Below are 18,623 nucleotides of genomic sequence, written 5' to 3' on the forward strand. Positions count from 1 at the left end.
ACGGGCGGAAATAGGAGGGGAACGCTTCGCACCCGAGGAAAACCGAGAAGCAGCGCCGCGCAGTTGATAAAGACTAAGTCACCGGCCTTGACCTCAGTTAAAATGGCGACCTGGGTTACTTCACTGTCTTGAAATAGGAGGGGCGCCAGGGAGGCTTCCTGCGTGGGACCGCAGAGCGAGTCGGGAGATGATTTTAAACTGTGAAGGGCGCTGAGAGCCGAGCTGCCGCTTCTGGCCGTGGGCTTTCAGATCTGGCTTTACCCCAGGAGGGCTCGGGTGGAGAGCGAGTGGTCTCCTGTCTCTTGCCGACCCCCTCCGGCTAGGAGCGAGCGGCGGCCTCCTAGCTGGGCGCATTGGCGTCCGGGGGAGCTCGCTCCGGGAGCGCCGGCGGCACTCGGGCCTCTCCCTCAGCTGTCATTTTGGCGGCTTTTTCACTTCAGGAGGTTTCAGCCTCGACCAAGTTCCGGAGCCGGATTGAAGAATGACTCGTGCACGCGGAATGGGTGACAGCGTCAGCACTTCACTTTATTGGTGAGCTGCTTTGTGTTGGTCCAGGACTGGCCGTGAACTTGGCTGTGGCCTGTGAACTTGGCTGTGGCCTGTGTCTTTAAGCACAGACGTGCTTCGCACTACGTGGTTGACACTCCGCCGCGCTCGGGCTTCGGAGCTGTTGGCCTTAGGGACTGGTGGGGTGTACCCAAGTGATTAAGCCCCTTTCTGCACGGACTACCTACAGGACAGACAACTCGGGGTGTCCTGGTTTGCTACCATGAATTTTAAATGGTACTTACAAATTATCATTTAAATGTAGTAATACTGCGTCCGGGCAATGGTGCGCACACCTGTAATCCCAGCTTTTCCGGAGGCAGAGGCCGGCCAGCCTCGGCCATTTAGCGAGACCAAAAAACAAACAACAACAACAACAACGGGGGTGTAGCGCGGTGGTAGAGATCCCTGGGTTCAATCCCTAGTACCGCAGAAATAAATAAAACTGTAAGTATAACCTCATTTGTGAAAAACTCTTTTAAAAGACTAACAGCACAGTAGTTGGGAGTAATTATAACTTTATTGCTTTCAGTGGAAATGGTATTTTCATGTTGGAGCTCTATGGAATACTTATGTTCGATTAAACCAATACTTGGTTAACAATTAAAGTGCACTTCAGCTTTGTATTAGGGCTGTCATGCAAGAGAATTATAAAGCACTATTTCAGTCAAAGCAGCTTAGACTTGCTGGGGAGACAAGAAATTCACACCAAGAAAATAAATGAACAGGGGCCAAAATGAGTGGTTCAGACTTGGTGAGGAGAGCTGTGTGGCTGCTGTATCTCCAAAGATTTTACAGAACATTCTTGAAGAATTTTGCTGGACTCCTTTGGAAATGAGATATCTCTCTCTCTCTCTCTCTCTCTTTGGAAATGAGATCTCTCTCTCTCTCTCTCTCTTTGGAAATGAGATCGATCTCTCTCTCTCTCTCTCTCTCTCACACACACACACACACACACACACACACACACCCCTTCCAGGAATGAGCCACAATACAGATAGAATCATATAATGTAGGCATTTCAGGGGCAAAAGATTTGGAAAAACCGTCTTGTTTGAATTTTCGAACAGGAATTTTTGCAAAAAAAAAAAATTTTTTTTCAAACAGAATTTGAAAGGAGGTCACATTCAAACATGGTCTTAAAGGAGGTGGAATAGGAAATGTCAATTCAGACAGGTGATATAGGCAGAAATTTCTCCTAGAAAATTGATAGGAATTTGAAAGTGGGCCAGTTAGCTTTTGGAAGGAAGGAGTTGAATTTAATTTTGAACATACTGTTTGTGGTATCTATAAAGTATTCATAAATATGGCTATAGCCAATGAGAAATGTAGCACTTCATGAAAAAGTTGAAGAAGGGGAAGGAAAGAAAGAATTATTTTATAGTGGGTAGAGGAATCTGTGGAACTGTGAATATGAGTTAATCTTTTAGTGTTTAGAATTCTGTCTTATTATTATTATTATTATTTATTTATTTTTTTTTATGTAGACCATGGATCCTTATGTTGCATCAGAATCAACACCTGAATTGACTCCTAGACAAAGTACATCCTCAGGTCTTAAAGATTACCTTATAGGTGCCACCCCTCTGCAAAAACGATTGGAGTCAGTTAGGAAGCAGACTTCATTTGTCCCAACCCCACCTCAAAGGAAAATTCCCCAGTGTTCACAATTGCAGGTATGCTTTGTGTTCTTTAAAAGAAAAGAAAAAAAAAAATATATATATATATATATGTTGTAGATGGACACAATATCTTTATTTATTTTTATGTGGTCTGAGGATTGAACCAGTGCCTCACACATGCAAGGCAGGCGATCTACCATTGAACTACTGCCCCAGCCCATGTGGATTAATAAATAATTGAGACTATCTGAGCAAAACATTTCAATTTTTGTTATTGTTCATAATATCTTCTTAACCCTTCACTAATAAAATAAATGAGAAACAGTTAAATAATTTTATAGTATTAGCACTATATTCTTGTCTTTTATCTCCTTAATCTGGATCATTTCCACAGTATTTTTCTTTGTATTTTTTTATTTCTTTGTTGTATGATGTTAACATTTTTTTTTAAAGTACAATCTTTTCTCCCCTTTTTAAATAGAATACTGCTCATTTTGTATTTGTCTGATGTTTGCTTGTGATGAGAATGAAGTCATATTCTTTGTTGGAGCACTGCATAGGTGCTGTTGTGACCTTCATTGTAGCTGTTTTTATCAGGTTGATGCCTAGTATCTCTTGGGATAGGAGTCAAGTTTTGCATTTTTGTAACAACTTTCTTAAAGAAAAATTACTGATGCTGGTAATGAAAGTGATAGCTTTTATCCAGAAAACAGAAATTTTATATGAAGATTGGAATGCCCTATTCTGTGCTTCTTTACCTTTATAATAATTTTGCCATATATTTTGATAACTATAAGAAAAAAGTGTAATTGTTTCAATAAATGTTCTATCCCGAACAAATATTTTTTTCTCAAGTAAAGTTTTAAAAAATAGATGGAGCTGGAAAGCATGGACTTTTCTGGGGAAAACAGACAATAAAAATCAGACAGTATTTTATTGTCACTCAGTAATTAAGTGCTGTGAAGAAAAATAAAGCAGATATATAAAAATATATATCTATATCTTTATATAAAAAGATCTTTATATATCTTTTTATATAAAGAAATAGAGTGACACAGTTGGAGTGGGTACAGGTGCTACTTTAGTGGAGTAGCCTCTTGGGTGGCATATTGGGAAGAGATCAGAATGAAGTGAAGGAACATGCCATTCGAACTCCTGGGAAAGAGCATTCTAGAAGGGAATGTTCAGCAAAGTTCGAAGATCTATAAAAAATCTTGCAAACCCCACTTTAGTTTGATCTTTGGGAATGGAAAGATTTGGGCCTCAGTTATAGACTTGTATAAATACTTAAATCCTTTGATTCTTTCTTACTAATGTTTGTTAATTTTTAAACTTTTTTTTTCTTTTTTAGGAAGATATTGATTCTCAGAAGGTTGCTTTCCTCCTGCATAAACAATGGACTTTATATAGTGTAACTCCCTTATATAAATTCTCCTATAATAATCTTAAAGAGTATTCTAAACTTCTGAATGCATTTATTGCTGCTGAAAAGCAAAAAGGACTTGCTGTGGAAGTGGGAGAAGACTTCAACATTAAAGTGATTTTCTCTACTCTCCTGGGAATGAAAGGAACACAAAGGGACCCCGAAGCATTTCTTGTTCAAGTATAGTATATAAACAATTCTTGTTTCCTAGGGCAAAATGATCTACATTTTGTTTTTATTTTGTTCTTTTTAAAAATTTTGCAGTGCTGGGGATTGAACCCAGGGCCTTGCACATACTAGGCAAACTTTCTACCACTGAGCTACATCCCCAGCCATTTTTTAAAATTGTGAGACAGGGTTTCACTAAGTTTCGCAGGCTGGCCTTAAACTTGTTATCCTCCTCTCTCAGCCTCCCAAGTAGTTCGAATTACTATGCACTACTATGGCCAGCAGCATTTTCTTGGTTTGGAAATAGTGGTATTTTCTTACTGTTTTTTAAGTTCCTAAGCTTGTGATTTTTTTAATGTATTTTATGTGTTATTTTACCAAAGTGTAATAATTAGATTATGGCCAATGTAAATTTTTTTTGACATATATGTGTATGTGTAAAATTATGTTAATTTTATAAAACTTTGAAAATATGTAAAAGTACAAAGAAACTTAATGATCATAGTTAAGCTGGTGCATGCTTGTAATCCCAGCAACCTCAGGAGGCTGAAGCAGGAGGATCATAAATTTGAGGTCAGCCTTAGCAACTTAGTGAGACCCTGTCTCAAAATAAAAAAATGAAGAGGACTGGAGCTATAACCCAGTTGTAGAGTGCCCCTGGGTTCAATCCTTTGTACCAAAAAAGAAAAAAAGAAAAACTTTTTTTAAAAATCACAGTTAAAATTTATGGCATTTTTACCAATCAACATTGTAGATAATTATAGATTTTATATATATATATATATATATATATATATATATACACACACACACACACACACACACACACACATACACACACACATATACATACACACACACACACACGTATAATTCTCTGATTTTTATTAGGATTCAATTCCTAAAAGTAGAATTTTAGTAAAGTATATAACATTCCATATAGTGATATATCATGCCATGTTACTCTTAGAAATGTAATATTTTAGAAAGGTAGCATATAATGGCCTGTGCCTGTAATCCCAGTAGCTCAGAAGGCTGAGGCAAGAGGATCACAAGTTCAAAGACAGCCTCATCAACTTAGTGAGGTCCTAAGCAACTTAGTGAGACCCTGTCTCAAAATGAAAAGGGCTGGGATGTGGCTCAGTGGTTAAGTACCCATGGGTTTAATCCCCACCACCCCCACCCCAAGTAAGGCTATCTTTTGATGAATTTTAAAAAAGACCACAGATTTATTTTGTTATTTGTAATAAAGTCTCTTCTGAATTTATTAATCTTAATCACTAATAAGAAAATGAAATCCTCAAGCAATTAACAAGACTGGATTTATTTTTTTATGTAAATCAAAGGTCAGCAAAGCATGGTCTGACCTGCTCTTTGTTTTGTAAATAAGGTTTTGTTGGAATGTAGCTTCTTTCATATGCTATGTCTTATGTATGTGTGGCTACTTTGGGGCTGTGATAGCGGAGTTAAATAGTTGCAACAGAAACCACATGAACTGCAAAGCTTAAAATATTTATTATCTGTCCATTTACAGAAAAAGTTTGCTAACTCCTGGTATAGGTCATGGTATTGGCAAAGATCTCAAGGTGTTTGAGGGTTAGGTTCCATTGTTTATAGCATAAATCCTGAGTTAACAGTGGATTAAAAATGATAGGCTCATTGTCTTCCTGAAAAGAAAGGGTAAATGAAGACAAACTGTCCAAGGCTGGCATGACGCTTGATGATGAGGTCATTAACAACCCAGACTCCTTTCATCTTTCTTCTCTACCATCTGTAGTGGATGACTTCCATTCTAAAGGTCACTTTATGGTCCAGGGTGGCTCCTGGAGCTATAAACATTATATTTAAGTTTCAGGCAGGAGGTAGAAGGAAGATGAGAGGGACAAACAGGAAACCCAGAAATGTGAATCTTGCTGAGATTCAGCAACTTCTGCTTACATCCTAGTTGGAAAGGAAGCTGGAAAATTTTTCTTTTTTAGTGGGCACTTTGCAACTTTAAGTAAAGGGACTATTTTATTGCAGAAGGAAAAATGGATACCAGGTAGTCAGCAGTCTGTGTCAAGTAAAATAGCTGATGTCAGAGACGTTTTGAGACTTGTATATCATAAAGATGTTCTCATGAGGATTAGAAATGATATAAATTCCTGGTACAGTGTTCTGATAGTTTTCAAAGTAAATTTCAGGGTTTTTATTTTTTAAATTTTATTAGTTGTAGATGGATACAATACCTTTTATTTATTTATTTATTTATTTATTTATTTTTTATTGGTTGTTCAAAACATTACAAAGCTCATGACATATCATCTTTCATACATTTGATTCAAGTGGGTCATGAACTCCCATTTTTACCCCAAATACAAGTTGCAGAATCACATCGGTTACACATCCACATTTTTACATAATGCCATATTAGTGACTGTTGTATTCTGCTACCTTTCCTATCCCCTACTATCCCCCCTCCCCTTCCCTCCCATCTTCCCTCTCTACCCCATCTGCTGTTATTCAATTCTCTCCCTTGTTTTTTTTTTTTTTCCCCTTTCCCCTCACAAACTCTTATATGTAATTTTGTGTAACAATGAGGGTCTCCTTCCATTTCCATACAGTTTCCCTTCTCTCTCCCTTTCTCTCCCCCCACTCGTCTCTGTTTAATGTTAATCTTTTCCTCATGCTCTTCCTCCCTGTTATTTATTTTTTTAATGTGGTACTGAGGATTGAACCCAGTGCTTTGTACATGTTAGGCAAGCACTCTACCACTGAGCTACAACTCCAGTCCTGTAAATTTCATTTCTTGACAAGGTTATAGGACTCTTAAGTTATGAAAGTCTGATAAATATAGCATATCTGAGCTTCAAGGTATGCAAAAGTCTTTCATAATTTCTTAAATAAAAAGGAGGACTATGGTAAAAAGAAACTGCTCCAACGATCATCTCTAATGGCTGTGATCTTAACCTTGGCTTGGTCAATATTTAAACAAATCTTGAAGGTATTTATTATGTTACAAAGTTTGAGGGATTAGTCAGTAAGCTGGGAATATGATCAAGGTCCTCAACAATCTGAATGGATTGGTACAATGGGCTAAATTGAAAGAGCTTAAAATTTTAGTAGAAGTTTAGTTTATACCTCAGTCTAAGCTGGGGGAGATTTACCTATTTACAGCAAAATTGAATATGTAGGGCTAATTTTATAAAACTGTCTACTAAAAATCAGAAAACTGTAATCTAAGATTACACCAATAGAAGTGTAATATAGATCAAAGACGATGATAGTCTTGTAATCAGATCTTTTTTGAAATAATCATGTTAACTTATGAATGACTCATGCATAAGAATTTCAGAAAAGAGTGTCCAGAATAGTAAGATAATGTGAGTCTATTTAGGAAAAATGGTTGAAGAAACTGGTTATGAGCCAGGCTTGGTGACTCATGCCTATAATCCCAGCAACTTGGGAGGCTGAGGCAGAAGGATGTTTTGGACTAGCCTCAGCAACTTAGATCCTGCCTCAAAATAAAATTAAAAAGAGCTGGGGATGTTGCTCAGTGGTAAAGTGCCCCAGTTCCCCATTCCTGCACTACTCTCACAAAAGAAACTGTATATGTTGAACTTGGCAGTATATGTGGTAGGGATCATGAAATAGTTGAAGGGCTTTTCCTGTGGAGGAGAGATTAAATTTTATTTATTTTACATGCGTATAAAGAAAGCAGGTCCATTTGGTGGAAACTACGGGGCTTGATGTATGGAATTGCATTTTAAGTTGATAGAAGGAGTTGCCTTAGAAAATGTTGGTATCTTCCCCAGTGGGAGAATTCAATATGTTGAATTTGGTGACCTTACAGTCCCTTCTAAAGTTGAGATTTTTTTTTTCAAGATACTGTACCTAATTATTCTATGTAGGTATCCCTTTTTTTTGCATTTTCATTGCACCAAGATCTTGCCATATGACATACCTCTATAAAATATTAGAAGAAGAGTCAATTATTTTTATAAACCCTAATAATGACTAGCAAAACTATTCCTTTTTTGTCTTTTGAACAATATGTCATTTTATTTCTAATGTGCTAATTAATTTTGGGAAGATGTAATTTAGGAGTAAATGTACTTTTGAACTTAATGAATTTGTTTTACTTTTACTTTCCCTTGTAGATTTTGTCAAAATCTCAAATGCCATCTGAGAACAGAGAAGGTAAAGTGTTATGGACTGGTTGGTTCTGCTGTGTATTTGGAGATAATCTCCTGGAGACTGTTTCACAAGATTTCACTTGTCTACCCTTATTCCTTGCAAATGGAGCAGAGTCTAATACAGCCATAATTGGAACTTGGTTTCAGAAGACTTTTGACTGTTATTTCAGTCCTTTAGCAATCAATGCATTTAATCTTTCCTGGATGGCTGCTATGTGGACTGCATGTCAAATGGACTGCTATATGGCTACTACTGAATTTCTTTGGTCTGTTCCCTGTAGTCCTCAAAGTCTGGACATTTCTTATGCAATTCATCCAGAGGATGCAAAAGCTCTGTGGGACAGTGTCCACAAAACACCTGGGGAGGTTACCCAGGAGGAAGTTGACTTATTTATGGACTGCCTTTATTCACATTTCCATAGGCATTTCAAAATTCATTTATCAGCCACAAGATTGGTCCGTGTTTCAACATCTGTAGCTTCTGCACATACTGATGGAAAAGTAAAGGTCAGTTTGAACAAATCTGATTAAGTAATTTTTTTCTTCTTATTGGCAGTTTTCAACATGCATGGTGACTTGATCATCACATTGAAGAAAAACATTTGAATGTATGCCAACTGAAGATAATAGAGATACTTTATTTTATGCTTTATAAATGATTTATCAAAGTCTTTAGCCTTGTTTGTGCAGCCCTATAATGGAAGAACATTATACGTGTATACTATAGACTTAGATGATAATTTAAATTATTATTCTGTAATAATATGAGTTATAATTCTTTCAAAATTGTTTCTTATCAAATTTTGAAATACTTATGAAAGTTATAGAAGATTTCATGTTAGAAAGAAATTTATAGCCAGAAACACAGAAAAAGGTATCATCTTTATATTTTAGGCATTTCTATCCCCATTGGAAAGGACTAATAGACACATCGTTTTACTCTTTTGAAGTGCTTATTACAAGAAATATCAGAAATAGAGTTAGTCCAGGACTGGGGTTTGGCGCAGCGATAAAGCACTTGCCCAACACATTGGAGGCCCTGGGTTCGATCCTCAGCACCACATAAAAATACATAAATAAAGCTATCGTGTCCAACTACAAATAAAAGATAAATATTAAAAAAAAAGAAAAAAAAAGAAATAGAGTTAGTCTCTAAAGCATATTTGAAAATAGAGCTGTGTTATGCTCTCAGTGATCATTTCCTATGGTCTTGTTATTGTGTTAGGAGATTTTTTTGTTTCTTTTTTAAATTGATACACATTTATGGGAGTACAGTATGATAATTTATGACATATGTACAATGTTAGTGATCTGATCACAGTAATTAGCATTTCCATTCTCTTCATTTATCCTTTCTATGTGTGGGAACCTTCAGACTCTTCTAGTATTTTAAAATATATATTAAGTAGTTGTAGACTATAATTACCTCATTGTGCTACAGAACACCAAAATCAGTTCCTCCTATCTGATTATATTTTGGTACTATTATCTAATCTGTCCCCTCTTACCTCTACCCTTCCTAGCTTCTAGTGACCACTGTACTGTTTTTATATGAGGTGAACTTTTTTAGCTTCCACAAAATGGAAAGCTTATATTTGTCTAGAGGACCTTAATTGTGTGTATGTGTATATATGTCTTATTGGGGATTGAACCCAAGGTTACTCTGCTCCATTCCCAGCGCTTTTATTTTTTATTTTTGAGATAGGGTCTTGCTAAGTTGCTCAGCGTGTGCCACCGTGCCTGGCTGGCCTTTAACATTTGCCTCAGCCTCCTGAGTAGTTGGGATTACAAGTGTTCACCACTGTGCCTCAGCTGGGTGTTTTTATCCACATTTTATTTTAAAACAAGAAAACAGGTCAAGGTAAGTTTAAGTGATACATGGAAGATAGCTTAGTAAGGAGAGAAGTCAAGATTTGAACTCTCTTAGGTTCCAAGAGCACAGTTTTCTATAAATTATCTTTTTCAGAATGGAAAGCTGGGAAATAATTTTAAGGAGAAGAGATCAGCATTAAAAAGGAAAGAAATAGAAGATATAAAAATGATAGTGTATTGAATGTGCCAAATTCAATGAACTAAATCCAGAAATTAGACCAGTGTAACACTGATCATTCAAATATCAAACTGCCCTGCTATAATATTATTCTAATTTTAAATTAATTTTTTTCTTTCTTTCTTTCTTTTTTTTTTTTTTTACAGATTCTGTGTCATAAATACCTTATTGGTGTGTTGGCATATTTGACAGAACTGGCAATTTTTCAAATTGAATGAGTGAACAATAAGTTATGGATCATATACTCTTTTCTCACTAATTATTTGGTTAGTTGCTACGCTGAAAGGGTCTGCAAGAGAGGTGGGTATGTATCTCTGCCTCTGCTTTCCTCACAGTAGCTTTGGAGTTGCCCAGATGAAAGCCAAGGAGGATTTAGAAGAACAAGGACTGTGGCACTGGATGAACCACAGCCACGCGCTTGTACTGGTCATGATGATCTCAGATGACAATGCCTAGGAGCAATGTTGTGTTGTTAATTTCTTGGTTATCTTTTTAAAAAATGTTTCTCATATCAAACTTTTAGAATTCAAATGTGATATCTAATATTGGGTATTTTTGATTTAGATCTTTAAAACCTTTAATCCCTTTAAAGCATTTTAGACTTGCAGTCAAAGAATTTTCATCTTCTAAAGACATTTTGCTAGCATTGTTTTGCTGTAGAGAACTGGCCATCAAAATCCTCTCAAAAATTCTAGCTGGGTATGATGGCATATGCCTGTAATCCCAGCAGCTTGGGAGGCTGAGGCAGTTTCAAAGCCAGCTTTAGCAGTTTAGTGAGGCCCTATCTCAAAATAAAAAATGAAAAGTGCTGGGGATGTGGCTCAGTGGTTAAACACCCCTGGGTTTAATCCCTGGTACCAAAAACAAAACAAAACAAAACCCTCTCAAAAGGAAAATAAAGATTAATAGACTTTTTTAAAGCCACTAATATGCTTCTGATTTTAATATTGTTCAATTCTTATAACAGTGTTAAATTAAATATTTACTTTTAAAATGAAGTAGTGTGTTTCTCAGTGTCTTTGTTTTTTGTTGTGCGGCCCCGCAATATCTTGCAAAATTTTATGTGTGCATTTATGTTTTAATTAACAGTTTTACTCCTAAGATTCTATCCTAAAATTTCACCTGCTAATAATAATAATAATGATGCAAAAGGAAGATTATTTATTACAACAGTATTTATAATAGCAACACTGAAACCAATTCAAATGTCCATCAGCTGGATCTGTTTGAATGAACTATAAGTGCCAACTCAATTATTATGATGCAACTATAAAAAAGTGAGGAAAATAATCTGCATGCTCTCATAGAGTGATCTCCAGGAATATTATATGTGAAAGAGTAAGATGTGATGTATGTAGTGTATGATATGCTACATTTTATGTAAGGGATGAGGGAAATATGAGTTTATACGTTTATTTCTTTATGTTTTCAAAAACCATTGGAAGAGCCAGCTGTGGTGGCACATGTCTGTGATCCCAGCAGGCAGAGGCAGCAGGGAGGCAGAGACAGGATCATAGTTTGAGGAAAACTTGGGCAATTTAGTGAGACCTTTTCTCAAAACAAAGAAATAAGGCCTGGGGATGTAACTCAGTGGTAGAGCATCCCTGAGTTCAATCCCTAGTATTGTAGAACAAGCAACAATGAAAAGGTAAACCAAAATAACTAATAAATGTGTTTACAGATGAAAGGAAAGAACTGAGTAGAGGAGACACTAACAGAAGTTAAGACTTCCCTGAACGTTCTTTGGTTATAGTTTATAATCATATGAGTGTTTTATATAATTATAAATAAGGGCTGGGGATGTTGCTCAGAAGTAGAGTGCTTGCCTAGCATACTTGAGGCCCTGAGTTCAATCCCCAATACTGCAAATATTAAGTCAATAAATTATGAAACAATATTATATCAAAACGGAAAATACAAGATAATGCTCCCCTTCCCGCTGTGGTACTGGGGATTTATCCCAGGGGATGCTCTACCATTATGCTACAACAACAACCTTCTTTTATTTTTAGAAACATGGTTTTGCTAAGTTGCTAAGGCTGGCCTTGAACTTGTGATCCTCCTGCCTCAGCCCCCCAAATTGCTGGGATTATACAGGTGTGCTCCACCATGCCTCGTTGCTCCTGTTTCCTTCTAAGGATTTTATAGTTTTAATTCTTATATTTAGGTCTGATTCCCTTTGGGATAACTTTTATTTTATTTAGTGTGAGGTAGAGGTTCAGATTCATCCTTTTGTATATCGACATTCAGTTGTTCTAGCACCATCTGTTGAAAAAACTATTGTCATTAAAAAATCAATTGGTTTTAGATGTTTGGGTTTCTTTCTGAACTTTGAATTCTATTTCACTGATCTATATGTCTGTGCTTGTGCCAGAATCACAGTTTTGATCACTGTAGCATTGTAGTGAGTTTTAAAACCATGAATTGTGAGTCTTCCAACTTCAACTTTTTTTTTTTCATGGTTGTTCTGACTCTTCTGGGTCTTTTCCATAAGAATTTTAGAATCAGGGCTGGGACTGTGGCTCAGTGGTGAAGCACTCACCTAGTATGCCTGAGGCACTGGGTTCATCCTCAGTAGTTTTTTCATTGAATTCCTTAGGATTTTCTATGTATAAGTTCAGCTTGTTCTATGAATAAAGGCAGTCTTACTTTTTAATTTTCAATATTTCTTTTTCTTTCCAAATTCCCTCAAAGTTCAATGGTGAATGAAGTTGGGAGGATGTACATTTTTATCTTCTTCCTGGTCTAAGTGCAAAAGCATTGAGTCTTTTTTTAACTATTAAATATAATGTTTACTGCATCTTTTTTCATAGATGCTCTTATCAAGTTAAGGAAATTCCCTTTGCTGGTTGATTGAGGGTTTTTATTCTGACCTTGTCAAAATTTTTTTACCAAAAAAAAAAAAAAATCATCCATTGAGATGTTTTATGGTTTAATTTTTCTTTTGCTCAGAATCATATATTGCTAGCTCTCTACTGGGCAGGCCAGGAAGCAATGAAAGCTTATTAGCAGTGAGCGTTACTGATGCTCAGACTGTGGTCTTTAAGTATTTCCCACTAAAGGTGAGTGTGTGTGTGTATGAGTGTGTGTAGTCCTGGGGATTGAACCAAATGCTAAAGCACACTATAACACTGAGCTACATCTCCAGCCCCTAAGATTTCTTAAAGTCTATTTCAGGTTTGGGACAAGAAATGTGGAATATATTTTATGTATCAAGAAACAAGGTAGCTATCTATTTAAAGTTGTGTCAAGGATGGATTCCAATATGATTATCAAAAAGATAATTTTCAAATGCTGAGTATGTAAAAATTGAGCTCATACTAATAATAAATGCCATTTTATAAACTCATGCTTTACCTTTGGGGGTTGCTATGGAATAACTTCTGAAAATTGGTAAGTTGAAGGGGTTTTTGTCTTTCAAATACATTATATTTCAAGATAAATGATTAAGGAAAGTTTTTCTTTATAGAGGTATCTCAGCCAATGAATGCCCAAAACTTCCACTGAAATAATGTGTCTAATCATCAATAATTATTAATATCTATGAAAATCAGTAGGTCAGAGTTGATGGGGTACTTTATAATAGATACAGCTGGTAGCACCTGAACACACTGCTCAAGCTCCGTACCTCTAACAGGGACTGTCCAGATAACATGTTCTGATTGATGCAATGAGAGAATACCTATGAACTAGTTCTATAATTAGTTTTTTTTTTTTTTTTTTTTTTTTTAAAGAGAGAGAGAGAGAGAATATTAATATTTATTTTTTAGTTTTCGGCAGGCACAACATCTTTGTATGTGGTGCTGAGGATCGAACCCGGGCCGCACACATGCCAGGCAAGCGCACTACCGCTTGAGCCACATCCCCAGCCCTATAATTAGTTTTTTTAAGAGAGAGAATTTTTATTTTATTTTTGAATAGCAAAACCTAGTTTATTTTTTTAAATTTTTTTATTAGTAGTTCAAAACATTACAAAGCTCTTAACATATCATATTTCATACATTTGATTCAAGCGGATTATGAACTCCCATTTTTACCCCGTATACATATTGCAGAATCACATCGGTTACACATCCACTTTTTTACATACTGCCATACTAGTGTATGTTGTATTCTGCTGCCTTTCCTATCTCTACTATCCCCCCTCCCAGAGAGAGATTTTTAAAATATTTATTTAGTTAGTTAGTTTTTGGTGGACACAACATCTTTATTTTATTTTTATGTGGTGCTGAGGATCGAACCCAGCGCCCTCTGTGCATGCCAGGTGAGCACGCTACCGCTTGAGCCACATCCCCAGCCCCTTCTATAATTATTTAATTTGAATCTTCTTTAATTTTTAAACAAATTTGAACATAAGATAAAAATATGGGTCTTCTTTTCCCTTTTTTTTTTTTTGGTGGTACTGGTAATTTAACCCAGAGCTTCACACATGCTAGGAAAGTGCTTGACCACTGAGCTACATCCCCAACTCTTCTTATTTTTAATTTTGACACAGGGTCTAAGTTGCCAAGGCTGATCTTGAACTTGTGATCCTTCTGCCTCAGCCTCCCAAGTCAACTGGGATTTACAGGTGTGCACCACCATGCCTGGCAGAAATACAGGTTTAACCATGTTTATTACATTGGGGATACACACATAAAACTATAATAGAGAATATAGAAAAATTGTCAAGATGATAGGGTGAAGGAACAAAAAAAATTGATTAAGTAAGCAAAAGGAGAGGAAAAAAGAAAACCAAAGTATACTAGTAAACATTAAATAAGATGGCAATTAAGGAAATTTTTTTTTAAAATATTTATTTTTTTTTTAGTTTTCGGCAGACACAACATCTTTGTTTATATGTGGTGCTGAGGATAGAACCCGGGCCGCACGCATGTCAGGCGAGTGCGCTACCGCTTGAGCCACATCCCCAGCCCTAAGGAAAATTTTTGATTTCATTTTTTTGAGAACATGGTAAGGATTTTTGTCAAAACAAGATAACAGACTCAAGTTAGGTGTTCTGATAGTTCTGGACTCCAGGGCTTCTCTAGGAGAACAACTTCTCCTTATGTAAACAAAATGCTATCCACAACAGAAAGCACCAAGTATTCAAGATAGTGTTGAAGACAATGAACATGTACAGGGAGAAGAAAAAGTTCCTCAGTTTCATTTTCTCAGGATATGTGTTGCACTAAAGGTATGAGAATCATCTTGGTGAAAATGCTTTTATTATAGAAAACTTTAATTCTTCTAGTGCTGGGTTTCTGTTCTCGAGACTAAAAGGCTCAGGGGTCACTCTAGTTAAACTGGGCTAACTGGGCTGCACGAAATAACCACACAAGAGACACAAATACCTTTTTTTGGGGGGTTGCTGTGACGGCCCCTCTGACCTTAAGGGTCCACAGAAAGAGTGAGAGCACACGCTGACCCCTTTTATTGAGGAGAAGCTATTCAAATGAGGCAAGGGGTCAGGTTTCAGGGGGCTGAGTCTATCTTCATGATGTCCACTGTCAGCAGGTTGACTGACACCTGGGTAGGCCACACCCAAGGGCACAGTAAGAGGAGGGGACACACACAAGGCACTTCCATGGAAGATTCTATCCTAAACAGGGCAAGGGGTTATATTACAAAGGAACAGGTGAGCATAGCTTCACCCATGGGGCTGTAGCAAGACACACCCATTTCTGTGACTGAGCGCCTCAGCACCCAGCTGGAGAGTGTAACTCAGTCACCCATAAGGTTGGCCTCCCACATTCTAGCTCCCCTCCAAAAATGTTTGAGGCCCTGACCTGGACAAAGAAACCAAAATAACACTAATTTTACAGGACCTTAAGTCTATAATATAACTGTACTTACCATCTCTTTTATTCTAAAAAGGTCGAACATCTGGGGCCTGAGTGGGTGAAGCTCAGTGGAAGAGCACCTGCCTGATGTGTGAGGCCCTGGGTTCGATCCTCAGCAGCACAAAACAAAACTTAACATCTATTCATCATTATCATATCCATAGACTTAATTTTTTCTCTTAGGACATTTCCACCCAAATTGGAGTTAAACCACTGTCACTTTAAAGTGCAAGGAAGTATATGCAAGATGAGTGTTTGTTCTGTGACATCCCTCGAACAGCAGTGGCCCAGGAGGAATGAAGGACTGGCTTCAGGACAAAGTTAATCAAAAAGCAAGGAGACTCCAGTTTCAGCCTAGAAAGAAGAGTCCCTGCCAAATCTGGCTGTTAACTATGCTCAGACCCGAAAGAGGCCTTAGGTCCCTCAAATTGACAAGGCTGGAGCACAGCATTGGCAGAATCTAGGCCAAAGTGGCCCAAACTCAGAAGGCATCTCCCTGCTCATGCTGATGGGGGTAAGAAGAATCAAGAAGCCTGGGTTTTAGAATAGCATAAACATTATTCACCTAGTAAGCAAAGATCAAAGTTCTGGTCTAGGTTAAATAATAATGGCAATGAGGCCCCCAGGCCACTGCTGAGAATTTTTTTTGTCTGATTTTAAAGCAATACAAAATGGTTTCTTCTACATAAGAGCAAGCTTTGCACTAGTCTTTCTTAAAACCAATTATGTCTCTAGCTCTAGCTTCAGGTAAGAGTTTTTTTTTTAAAAAAACATACCATGTCTATCTCAGAGGAGTGGAATGAGGAGCAAGAAACCCTCTAGCCAGTATCCCTGGGATGGAAAACACCCTAGAAGCCAGAGTGTATGAATGCATGCACGTCCCGGGGCTTGAGATTGTGGGTACCCAGCAGTTGTTTCTTCCCTTCAATCATGGGACATCCATCTTGGGTGGCTTGAAGGTTTCTGGGTCTTCAGCCATTGGGGTGGTCTGGGCATGGATCAGCTCCAGGGAGAGGGCTTTTTTTTTGTAGGTCTGGATGGCAAAACCTCCAGAATCAGACTTCTGATGATATGATATGAGCCCAGAGAGGCTCCATATATCTGATGAGTCTCTGTCCTCCCCAATGCCAGGGCTCGTGGTGCTAGGCCTCAGGCAGGTAAGGCTGTAGAAGAACAAGAAGTGAACCAGCCTCTGGGTCTCTGCTTGGGGAGGGTGCTTCTGCCCCTCAGAGGTACATGGTCTCCCCTGTGGTAAGGCCCTTGTGGAGCATGTTGCCAGCACCTCTCACCCTGCTGAATGCTGTCCTGAGTCTGTTTGGTGATCAGAGAATTCATGATGACATGGATAGCTTTAACCGTCACCTCTGGGACCTTATCTGTACTGTGGGCAACTGTTGACTGATGGTTCAGGGCAGAGGGATACGCTGGCCTTTCCCTCCTCTGCCTTGGCAAGGTGTTGATCCTTGTGCTCTGGATCACTGGCATGCTGCCCATGTCTAATGGAGGAGGCATGGGCACGGGCCCTGGAGGTGGTCATCATAGCTGAATGCCTTGTGGCAGATCCCCATAGCCAGGGGCATCTTGCCAAGAGATCCACTAGGCCCAAGAACAGGCACTTCTGGTTGTCTTGAAACCATTGAAAGACTGGGATTTGGGTTCTTTTTCTATATATATTTGGGAGCTGAGTCCCTGCCACCACTGTGAAATGATGTCATAATGATGTTCATAACTGGTGTTAATGAGGAATATTGTCCAGCTGCTGCACATCAGCAAAGCTTCCCAGAACAGCCCATCCAGGGGTTCTGTTCTGCTGCCATCACTCTGTCTGCAGCCTGAACTCCTCTACTAATGAGGCTCTGGGGCGGTGGCACATTCCAGACTAAAGCCATCATGAGGGAAGTGGCAACCCTGCAGGTCCCCACCACTGATCAAGGAGCATAAGCTTCAATTAAGAAAATTTTAACATTGATGGTATTAGATGATATTAAGGAATTATAATATTATCAAGTGTGATAATGCTATAGTATCTATTGAAATCATTCAAGAATGAATGAAATAACATGACTGAAATTTGCTTTAACTGGGGAAAAGAGTAGGAGAAAATAGTTAAGAAAGGGTTAGCAAAATGTCGATGATTTTTGAAATTGGATGATGGGCACGTGGAGGCTCGTGGGTGTATTTTCTATTTCCATGTATTCACTTCTTCCAGAATGTGAAAGATGAAAGAAAAAAGCACACAGAATGAAGGCTGGTTTTTTATAAACTGGTTTTGGAAGTAAAACTAGAAAATGTCCTCCTCCCTTTAAAAATAGATCTTATTTTTAGAGCTATTTTAGGTTCACAGCAAACTTCCGTGGAAGGTGCAGGCATTTCTCCTACACCCTCTCCCTGACATGCTAACCTCCTTTCTTATCAACATCTCCTACCAGAGTACAGACCATCAGACCAGCTGGTGCAGTGGGGGAAGGTTACAAAGGGTGTGAATACCAGGAGGCAGCGGTCTTTGGGGCCATCTTGGAGCCTGGGCACCACACCGTAACGGAACAAAAGACCTTATTGCAATAAAGCAGCAGCAAAGAAAGCTAAGAACTACTGAGCTGAGAGGCCTTTGTGATGGTAACTGCTTCTTCTCCTGGCTTATTTCTGCACAGTGGCTTGTTTGTTCTTCATTCTGAAAGAAGACATCTTTGTTTTCCCCTAATACCCTATGCTTTCTCGTGGCCTTTATTGGGTATAATTTACACATGCTACATTCTCTTCCTGGAATGTCCTTGCAACTCCCGTCCACTTAACAAAACTGCTGTGTCTTTCAGATTT

General features: G+C 38.0%; 2 protein-coding genes and 1 pseudogene across 3 annotated transcripts in view; 1 reads left to right on the forward strand and 2 right to left on the reverse strand.

Annotated features, from left to right (window-relative positions):
• The window catches only part of Zbtb37 (zinc finger and BTB domain containing 37), a 54,701-nt gene extending 54,197 nt beyond the window's left edge, over positions 1-504 (reverse strand). The window contains exon 1 of the mRNA XM_048810021.1: positions 495-504. The gene's annotated coding sequence lies outside the window, so the exon portion shown is untranslated. The remainder of the gene's footprint in view (positions 1-494) is intronic.
• On the forward strand, positions 99-12,291 carry Cenpl (centromere protein L). Of its 2 annotated transcripts, XM_048810022.1 has the most exons (6): positions 99-531; positions 812-993; positions 2,034-2,222; positions 3,520-3,771; positions 7,899-8,441; positions 10,131-12,291. In XM_048810022.1, exons 3-6 carry the CDS (start codon positions 2,037-2,039, stop codon positions 10,200-10,202), a joined length of 1,053 nt encoding a protein of 350 aa, XP_048665979.1. In that variant the 5' UTR covers positions 99-531; positions 812-993; positions 2,034-2,036; the 3' UTR covers positions 10,203-12,291. The 2 variants fall into 2 exon arrangements, with proteins under 2 accessions (XP_048665979.1, XP_015347284.1); XM_015491798.2 differs by lacking the exon at positions 812-993.
• A 4,363-nt stretch (positions 12,292-16,654) lies between these two features.
• Positions 16,655-18,049, reverse strand: LOC125618750 (annotated as a pseudogene).
• Positions 18,050-18,623: the final 574 nt, after the last annotated feature.

The sequence above is a fragment of the Marmota marmota genome, unplaced genomic scaffold, assembly GCF_001458135.2.
Source record: "Marmota marmota marmota unplaced genomic scaffold, marMar, whole genome shotgun sequence".
In the NCBI taxonomy this organism is placed as follows: Eukaryota; Metazoa; Chordata; class Mammalia; order Rodentia; family Sciuridae; genus Marmota; species Marmota marmota.